Source organism: Lithobates pipiens, unplaced genomic scaffold (genome assembly GCF_037356315.1).
Source record: "Lithobates pipiens isolate NorthernLeopardFrog02 unplaced genomic scaffold, aLitPip1_a1.2 Scaffold_19, whole genome shotgun sequence".
NCBI classification, from domain to species: domain Eukaryota; kingdom Metazoa; phylum Chordata; class Amphibia; order Anura; family Ranidae; genus Lithobates; species Lithobates pipiens.
In genome coordinates this window covers 44576473-44587264 of record NW_027507764.1, presented here as the reverse complement: position 1 = coordinate 44587264, position 10792 = coordinate 44576473, and the positions used below count along the sequence as shown (strand labels likewise).

The 10792-nt window shown below is 42.2% G+C and overlaps 1 protein-coding gene across 1 annotated transcript in view; it reads right to left on the bottom strand.

The window, feature by feature from the left end:
- Positions 1-10792, bottom strand: part of AGMO (alkylglycerol monooxygenase) — a 311710-nt gene that overhangs the window by 275627 nt on the left and 25291 nt on the right. Inside the window, exon 3 of the mRNA XM_077490703.1 lies at positions 5170-5321. Coding sequence (XP_077346829.1) covers positions 5170-5321 — 152 coding nt within the window. The remainder of the gene's footprint in view (positions 1-5169; positions 5322-10792) is intronic.

Here is a 10792-nt window from a genome sequence, read left to right as displayed (position 1 = left end):
CCGTCCCTGAAGACCCTCCTTTGGCTAGCTGTGAAGGACATGTAAGACCCTCTGCCTCAAGGAAAAGCCCTCGCAATACCTCTGTGACAAAATAAAGCACTATACCCCAGGTCGCCCCCTCCGGTCAACTAACCAGAACCTCCTCCACATCCCCAAGACCCATTATAAATTAAAAGGAGAACGAAGGCTCGCCGTCCAAGGACCACGGCTATGGAACGCTCTACCTACGGACATCCTCTCGGAAGAAAACCATCTGTCCTTCAGGAAGAAGCTCAAGACCCTGGTGGTTATGACTAAGGCCTTATAGGCTGAAACGCGTCAACCTTTCTTATTTGCATTTGGTCACTGTGGCGTGTTAATAAATACTACATTTTTTAAGAGCAATCACCGGAGTGCGGATCATCTTTTCCCCAGATGGACACTGGCGGCAAAAGCGCCTTGAGGCGATTTAGTTTGCATATGTAGCACTATATAAGTTATTCATTAATTTTATATATATATATATATATATATATGTATATATATATTTGTATTGTTGTCTTTGTCCTTATTACTCATTAAAGTGGTTGTATACCTGCTGAAGTTTTTTTTTTTTTTTTTTACTCACCTGCAAAGGAAAAGGTATAATGAGCTAGCATGCACCGCATACTAGCTCATTATGAAATACTTACCTTAGAACGAGGCCCCGACATCTGACCCGATCCATGCCGAGGGAGCTGACATGTTCCCTCAGCGTTTCTTCTGCGGCTCCAGCGCTGTGAGTGGCCGGAGCCGCGATAACGTCACTCCCGCACATGCCCATGGGAGATTTCTTTCCGGCAGGGTCCGGCATCTGCCGGACTTTCAGCCGAGAATCCCCTGTGTGCATGCACCGCTGCAGTCAGCGGCGCATTGCGAGGGGAATATCTCCTAAACCGTACAGGTTTAGGAGATATTTTTTTTTACCTACAGGTAAGCCTTATTATAGGCTTTCCTGTAGGTAAAAGTCCCAAAATTGACTATACAACCGCTTTAATGTGATCTGCCATCACTTCCTGCCCCGGGGACTTCATAGGGAAACCCATATTAATAATTTGCAATGACTGTCATGTTTCCTGCTCATTGGTTTATTGGTACATCAGAGTGACAATAAAACAATTAAGCAGGGAAGGTGAGGGAAGGAGTGGAGGAGCTGGGCCAGCACAGGCAGTAATTGGACACTCTGAGGGATATGATGTGCAAAGAGGGAGGAGGCTGTGCTGGGGAACTGACCTTTGCTGGAGTAGTGTAATGTTCTAGCAAGTTCAAAAGCAAGTTCCAAGTTAGAAGTTAGCTTGGAGATAGAAGGTAAATTGGAGGGTTGAGCAGTGAAGGGCCAAAAAAATAGAAGGTAGGAGGAGGAGGAAGGAGGAGCACGTGAGTGCCTTGCCATCCTAGGCTATGGGGCTGTGTGTTTCTATTGATGCACACAGTGTAGGGATACACAGCATGCAAGGGTGGCTCCATAGGATGCTGAAGGAGAAAGGAGTCACCCTGAAAAGCGGTCATGGCACTAGCTTAAGCTGAAATGTAGCAAAGGATTAAAAGATCAAAAGATTAAAAGATCAGGAAGCTGCATACTCAGCAGTGAGGGTTTACTATAACTGTAATGGAGAAAAACTGAGTTGTGCCGTCTGGCTGTGCTGTGTGGCAGAGCTTTGTAAATCTCAGAACTGGATGGACAGTCAGGCAAATCATTCATCAATAAAATCAACTCAGCTTAACACAAGTTCAAGTCCCTGCCTGGAAGTTTAGCTTTTTTTTTTTGGGGGGGGGGGGGGGGGGGTGCAGAGGTATTTTACAGCCAATTTAAATGCAAAAAGTGCTAAAATAAGTTCCTCTCTAGGAGATGACATGCAATGCAAATAGGAAGAGAAATTGGATGACAAAGATTGGGAAAGTTCCCAGCAATGGTGAAGGGAAGAGGAGACGACGGACTTTATCACAGGTCATTTATGATTGGCCCGGTCCGGTGTCAGTCGGAGGTGAAGCCATTCGATGAGGAGGACATGTGTTACTGTCATTATCCGGGATGGAAAAAAAGAAAATGGATTGTATTGACAAGGTTTAAGGAGAAATGTGAGCAGCGCTGTTTTCCACATGCTGGATGGAGTGGATGTGATGGAAGACGATCCGATCCGAGAGGACAACAACAATGTGGCAATTAGGAAGTAATGTTTGGATTGGAGGTTATATCCATGGGGGGGAATCAGCAGGGAGGACACAAGACTCCGACACGGCCACAGGCAAAGGTCACCGGGCTTGTTTATGACCGGGGTAACGCATTCCCGCGGGACTGACGTATCTGTCCACTGAAGGGGTACTCCACCCATAATAATGATAATATAATAATAACGGTGATAATGATTATAACATTAATATAATAATAATAATAGTAATAATAATAGCAACAATAAGGCCTCTTGCACACTGCAGCTTGATAAAGCTCAGTACAGCTTCTTTTTAACTGAGCTAAAATACAGCCCATTGATTGTAATGTGCCTGTGCACACAGGCATGTAAGCAAGAGCCGTGCATTCTTCAGTAAAAAAAATAATAGAAAAATCTGCATTTTTTGTCAGTAATTTATACATATAAAGTGGCGGCTGGTGCTCAAAATTTTTTTTTGGGGGGGGGGGGGCGCAGACAAACTGAAAAATACTGCCCCCCCATAAAACACAGCCACTTGTGCCCATCATATGCAGCCACTGTACCCATCATATGCAGCCACTTGTGCCCATCAAACGCGGCTACTTGTGTCCAAACGCAGCGACCTGTGCCCATCAAATGCAGCCACTTGTGCCCATCATATGCAGCCACCTGTGCCCATCAAATGCAGCCACTTGCCCATTAAATGCAGCCACCTGTGCCCATCAATTGCAGCCACTTGCCCATTAAATGCAGCCACCTGTGCCCATCAAACGCAGCCACTTGCCCATCAAACGCAGCCACCTGTGCCCATCAAACGCAGCCACCTGTGCCCATCAAATGCAGCCACCTGTGCCCATCAAATGCAGCCACATGCCCATCAAATGCAGCCACCTGTGCCCATCAAACACAGCCACTTGCCCATCAAATGCAGCCACCTGTGCCCATCAAAATCAGCCACCTGTGCCCATCAAATGCAGCCACCTGTGCCCATCAAATGCAGCCACCTGTGCCCATCAAATGCAGCCACTTGCCCACCAAATGCAGCCACCTGTTCCCATCAAATGCAGCCACTTGCCCATCAAATGGAGCCACCTGTGCCCATCAAATGCAGCAACCTGTGCCCATCAAATGCAGCAACCTGTGCCCATCAAATTCAGCCAATTGCCCATCAAATTCAGCCACTGTGCCCACTGACCCCCCCCTCCACTTGCAGGGTTTTTGCGGCTCTGGCTGCATCCCCCCTCCAGCGCATGGGTCACGGCTCTGGCACTTGAGAGGGGGTGCCAGAGCCGCGATCCGCGCACGTTGGGGGGGATAGAGCTGACTCAGCCGAGGGGACTTGCCTCTCAGAGCAGCGGCAACCTCCGCTCCAGCATGAGTCTCCTTGCTCATCTTCCTAAGCGCCAGGCATCCAGTAGGGTGGGCTGGGGCTCTGACCAATCAGGAAGTCAGGTCTCCTGATTGGCGGGGAGGAAGGTTAGTGTGAAAATAGCAAAAATTTATTCGCTATGGTCACACAATTGGGTCTGATCAGACACTCTCTCTGCGCCCTGAGCCCACCCTATTTTGAAGCCTATTAGTGCCTCTGGCTCTAATCAGGTGCTTCAAAATATACCAGTATGCATATACAGTATATACAGTATATGCATACAGTGAAACAAATATCTTCAAACTATTAGAGATACTAAACAGAAATCTCCTTTTATGCAAACCAATAGCCACTAAGAACCTGAACTTCATATCTGTTGCTTAATTTGTTTCTTTGGGGCCCTTGTGCAGGCAGTCCGGTTCTTGTCTGTTGGGATGTATATGTTGCACAGACACAGCCCCTGCTCCCAATTTTACATCTGTGCGGGTGTGTTTGGGGACACACACCCAAAAGCAGTGAACCCACCAGGGCCGTCTTTGATATTGATTGGACCCTGGGCAAAAATGTTCTCCCCCCCCCCCCCCCCCCATGCAATTTCACTCTCTGCCTGCTCTGAGACATACAATACATAGCAGCTAGACTCAAAATCAGTTTACTGTATCAGTTTGGATAGAGATTGGTTGCCAGAGGTTACAGCATATTACCGCTCACTGGTTGCTAGAGGTTACAGTACACAGTATAGCTCCCTGATTAGTTGCTAGAGGTTACAACATATCATTACCGCTCACTGACTGGTTGCTAGAGGTAACAGTACACTTTACAGCTCACTGATTAGTTGCTAGAGGTTACAGCACATGGTTTCTGCTTGTTGATTGGTTGCTAGAGATTACTCTACAGTAATACTGCTCACTGATTGGTTGCTTAGTGCATCCCATGTGGGCAAACACACCCCTCACACTGGTGTACAATTAAGGATGCCCATAAAAGTGAAGCCATAAAGTGTAGGAATTTAGAGGTGTCTACATGTACCCATAGCAGTTCTCATGCACCAACCCCCCCCCCCCAGCACACACTTTGCCCAAATGACGGCCATTATGACAAAACTCCAGCACTTTCTCAAATGTCAGAGGATTATCAATTTTTTTATTGTATAGGCCTGAAATATGGAATGTTGATTCACCCAAATATTATAGGTTGAGCTATAGGTTGAGCCTGCTGAGCCCAGTCCGCCCCTAGGCTTCTTATATGTCTTAGAAACTCAAACCGCAAGATTTCTTGGCCATAATTCTCGACTTATGCCCACCTGAGAATTTTGGGTCTTCCTATCCACCTGTGTGTGTCCCAGCTCTTCCTGTTATATTCTCTGTAATCTAAAACAAATTAAAATCCAGCAAGAATGGCGAGATTTCATGGCCCTTCATAATGGACACAGCAGGTGTGCAGACCCGGGAACTCAGCACAGAGATCTCACCAATAAACTCCCTGAGACATAGAAGAATCTAAGAGGGGAGGGTGAACTCTTCATCATCTACTGAAAAACTGGAATTTACGTTTTATGAGCACTGGCCTTTAAACGATTCTTCTAATGCAGTTGCATGGGATGGGCAAGGTATATCTTCTAAAATCTCCTACCGTGTGCCATCCGATGGAACCAATAGTAAGCAAAGTCTACACCCAGGAACGTCAACCACCACGTCCAAGGAGAGTCCCATGGAAGCTCCATCAGTCTGTAGTTGTTCCACACGTAGATGTAAGTGGTCACCTCCACGCCTCTGAATGCAACACTGCAGAAGAGAGGAAAGTGTTATTAAAGGAGTTCCATGGTCACAGCACACACTTTCATTTTATAACATCAGTATTGCAATAACAATACAAACAATAGTTATTATTTGACAATCCAATATAAGCTTGAAAAAACACCTTTCATATTGTGAATTCTGCCGGTCTGCTGGTCGCCTCTTTCTACGACGTCCTGGATTCCCTGCAGGGCTGTTTTAATATTGATTGGACCCTGGGCAAAACTTTTTTTGGGTCCCCCCCCCCCATGCAGTTTCGCTCTCCACCTGCTCTTTGATACAATAAATAGCAGCTAGACTCAAAATCAGTAATGGCTATTGCCATTGGTTGCCAGAGGTTACAGTGTATCATTATCGATCACTGACTGGTTGCTAGAGGTTACAGTACACATTACGGCTCACTGACTAGTTGCTAAAGGTTACAGCACATGATTTCTGCTTGCTGATTGGCTGCTAGAAATTACTGTGGATATGACCTCAGGGGGGCAAGATATACATATCAATGCCGCCGGCCAACGCTATTTACATATGAATGCCGGTAATTTACATGTAAACACAGGGTCTGCAGGTGAGTCATCTTTACACAACAAAAGGGCAAGAGCTGGGCAGCATTAGTAGCAGCACTTCACACTGAGATCTTGGGACACAGCACAGGACTAAAACCTCAAGGAACAAGGGAATTTAAACCAGGATAGTTGGCAAGTATGAGTCAGCTGCTTTGGGCCCCGCAACAATGATAGGGCCCAGGGCAACTGCCCCTTTTGCCCTGCCTTAAAAATGGCCCTGATTACCTGCATGCTTTACAACTTCTCCTCCATTTCTAAGGACTACATGTCACATGGTACCTTGCTGCCTTGAAGCAGTGATTCCTGTACTGAGTCCCCCTCCTAAAACCCCTCCTCTCAGCGCCTCTGTAGTTCAGAAGGCAGACTCTGTGAAATGTGTGACACAGCAGTGCCTACTCACAGGACCAGCGCACCAGTGTACAAAGCAAGGTCCATAAAGACATGGATGAGCGAGTTTGGAGTGAAGGCACTTGACTGGCCTGCACGCTTCACACCATCTGAACCAAATTTTTTTATCTTTTTCTCATCAGAATGATAGAACACATTTGGGATGAATTGGAGCGGAGACTGCAAGCCAGCCCTTGTTGTCCACATCAGTGCCTGACCTTTACAAATGCGTTTCTGGAAGAATGGTCAAACATTCCCATAGACACACTCCTAAACCTTGTGGACGGCCTTCCCAGAAGAGTTGAAGCTGTTATAGCTTCAAAGGGTGGGCCAACTCAATATTGAACCCTACGGACTAAGACTAGGATACCATTAAAATTCATGTGCGTGTAAAGGCAGGTGTCCCAATACTTTTGGTAATATAGTGTACATAATTGATTTATTATTTATGTGGGGAGAACAGGGAAACATGGTGGTTTAAATAGGGCTAATCAGTTGTTACAAGAGCTTATTGAAGGGTTACCCAAAAAAGGTTTCCTGCCTCCTGAACACTCCTGTTGGCCAGTAATACAGCCCATTATGGTAATGGGCCAAAAGGAATGTTGGGGGGCAGCAAGAAGCTGCTATCACACTGGCCTGGTATTCAGCCTTAGTGGCAGGACATTAGACCTCCTTTGCCCTTAAAGACGTCCTCTTGTGATGAAACGCTTAAGTAGAGTTTTGAACACTGACATCCTTATGCTATTTGGTTTGAGGATGCGCTTATGGTTTGGCGCAATTATTTGCGAACCCTTCAATAAACTCTTGTAACAACCGATTAGCCTTATTTAAACCACCACGCTTCCCCGTTCTCCTCACTTAAATAATAAATCAATTATGTACACTATATTGGCAAAAGTATTGGGACACCTGCCGTTACACACACATGAATTTTAATGGTATCCCAGTCATAGTCTGCCAACACTGAAGAAATGACACTTTGCTACAATGTAAAGTAGTGAGTGTACAGCTTGTATAACAGTGTAAATTTGCTGTCCCCTCAAAATAACTCAACACACAGCCATTAATGTCTAAACCGCTGGCAACAAAAGTGAGTATATATATATATATATATATATATATATATATATATATAAAAATACAAAAAATAAATAAAGAAAGAAAGAAAGAAAGAAAGAAAGAAAAATAGTAACATATTTAGGACTAAAAAAGACACTCCCCAAAAAAATTAAAAATTATATATATATATATAATTTTTTATTTTTTATTTTTTTGGGGAGTGTCTTTTTTCGACCTAAATATGTTACTATTTTTCTTTCTTTCTTTATTTATTTATTTTTTGTGTTTTTTTTCCCTTCCCTATATTAGTTGAACTTGTGTCTTTTTTCATCCTAATTATGTAACTATGTGTCTGCCTCCATCATAAACTGAAAATTGCCCAAAGTTTACATTTTATGTTTTATATTGTTTCCTCGATTTTGTGTTCTTTTAATAGAATACGTTTCTAATATCCCTCTGAATTATTTTTCAGGGACAAAGTGTAACTTCTCCTCGATTGGAAACCTGCAATTCCTGTTACTTTTTCAGCCTGGGTAAAAATTCAGCAAGCCATTAAAAAAAACAAAAACAAAAAAAAACAAAAAAAAAACACTAATGCGAGAGCAAAGTACAAAGCTTCTCGTTACCAGATGAAAATCTGGCTGCACATATGAGAAAGGGCGGTTTAACAGTATGGTTTCAATCGCAGAGTGTTTTCTTCCTCGGGATAATAGGGGAGACCATTTGGAACGCAGAGTCAAAGTGTTGGTAAGCGGAATGTCCTATTTCCTGTACAGGTGCCAGGCCTTAAACAGACGCTCAATTTACGGCTGTGTCAGAGATCAGAACGCGCTGACACCGATCGATGCAAAACATGCCCGCACCGTTGCAGCATTGGCCCCCCTTTTAATCTGTTAATGTGTGTTTAGGGCGGCACACCATTATGTAGCAACAAAAACTGGCAGCATGAAAAAAGTAAAAGATATTTAAAGTGTAAATAGAAGTACAATTCATCTTTTTTGTACGGAGCAGGGAATATTAATATCATAGTACACATGGTGGAATAGGAGTTTATTAAGGCACAACATCCCCGATAACCATATTATTACTTTCAGACCAGGCCTTTTCTGGAACTTTTTGCTTAAAAGTTTAAATTGGCATTTTTTGCTGGAAAATTTATTAGAACTCCCAAACATTATATATATATATATATATATATATATATATATATATATATATATATATATATATATATATATATTTTTTTTTTTTTTAGCAGAGACCCTAGAGAATAAAATGGCGATCGTTGCAATATTTTATGTCACACAGGCGCATCGGTCTTTTAAACGCAATAAAAAAAAAAATTAATAAAAAAAAAACACATGATTTACCCCAATTTTGTTGTATAATGCGATAGATTATGTTACATTGAGTAAATAGATACCTGACATGTCATGCTTTAAAATTGCGCACACTCGTGGAATGGCACCAAACTTCGGTACTTAAAAATCTCCATAGGCGACGCTTTCAACGTTTTTTACAGGATACCTGTTTAGAGTTACAGAGAAGTTCTTCTGCTAGAATAATTGCTCTCGCTCTAAGGCAATACCTCACATGTGTGGTTTGAACACGGTTTACACATGCTTCCGCTTACGTATGCGTTTCGCTTTTGCGTGCGAGCACTTGGGGTGCTATACAACCCTTTTAAACACCATTTACACATGCTTGTGCACCTCACATGTGCTTTCACTTCTGTGTACTAGCAAAGAGGGATGGGGCGCTTTAAATTTTTATTATTATTATTATTTATGTCACTTTTTATTAAAAAATTTTACACTGTCCCATTTTATTTTTATTATTATTATTATTATTATTATTTTTATTATTATTTTATTTTTATTTTTTATCACTTTTATTTCTATTACAAGGAATTTAAATAACCCTTGTAATAGATATAAGGATGACAGGTCCTCTTTATTGAGAGATCTGGGGTCAAAAAGACCCAAAATCTCTCATTTCCCTTTATAAACAAAAGGAAAAAAAATGTTTTTTAAACTTTCGCTTTAAAAAAAAAAAAAAAAAAGAATTACTATGGCCTGAGAACTGTAAGTGATGTCATCTCTGGTCCTCCAAGGGCATAGAGATGAGTGGCAGCCATCTTGGCCTCACTTTTCTCCATGCCCAGTTAGCAGCCGCATCGGATCGCTTGCAGGCTTTACCGTCCTGTTAGGTTAGCCCGGGAATGACCGGGAAGCAGAGGAAGGGGGGGGGGGGGGCCCTCCAGCCGCTTCTAAAAAGTGATCCCGCAGTGAATACACCTGTGGGACCACTTTTATCTGAAAGAGAATTGGCCATAGTTAAAAAAAATACAAGGGTTATGGCAGCTAACTGCTGCCATAATCCTGTTATTTAATGACCATGTATTGATGTATTTTTACTATGGACAGGTTGGCAAGTGGCCTTATAATTTATCTTGTTAAAATATAAAGAGTATACACTATAATATAGGCTTTGTCAAACTTTTCAGGTCTTGAGGAACCCCTGCTAAAACAAAATTATTATTTTTTTTCTGTAAGATAAGTGGTAAATAAATGACCATATAAATTCAAGATCAATAAAAATACAATTATAAAGATAGTGAATTACATAAATATGGAAAATTAATGTAACACAAATGAATAATATATAAAGTTCATGCAATGAAGATGACGTCATTTTTGACGAAACGTACACAAGGTGGAACCTGGAAGGCGTGGCGTCACCACGCACGTGCGGTCCTGCATTATATTTTTGGGAATCATAGTTTTCTCTAGACAGCGAGATGCCCATTACCTTGCAAACTTTTTAAGCGTGTTTTTAATAACGTACCACCCAGGATTTTACACTATGTGAGCTTGGTTAATTTATTTATTTTACATACATTTTCCATATTTATGTAATTTATCTTTTTTCAACACGACATCCTAAAGAGAACGTTTTTCGTCATGTGTGTATACCCTATGCATTTCTTTTGCCACAGCTCATTCGTATTGATTTTTTTTGCCGCAGACCATTCGTGCAGAATCACTTTTTACTTTTACAGAACTAAAGAATTCATATACAGATGTGTAGCGACAAAATTCATTAATATGCAAACAATTCATATAGAGTAACAATATAATGCAAAAGTCCCAAAGTAAATGAATTATACATATATATGGACCAGAAACTCTGCCCGATATGTTTCGTCCAATAGGTGGGAAGAATGTTCCTTACATTGGTGATCAGTGGGAAGAATGTTCCTTACATTGGTGGTCAGTGGGAAGAATGTTCCTCACATTGGTGATCAGTGGGGGGAATGGTCCTTACATTGGTGGTCAGTGGGAAGAATGGTCCTGACATTGGTGATCAGTGGGGAGAATGATCCTTACATTGGGGGCCATTGAGATGAAAGATTCCTAATTTTGTGGTTAGTTCTGAAAGAATGCT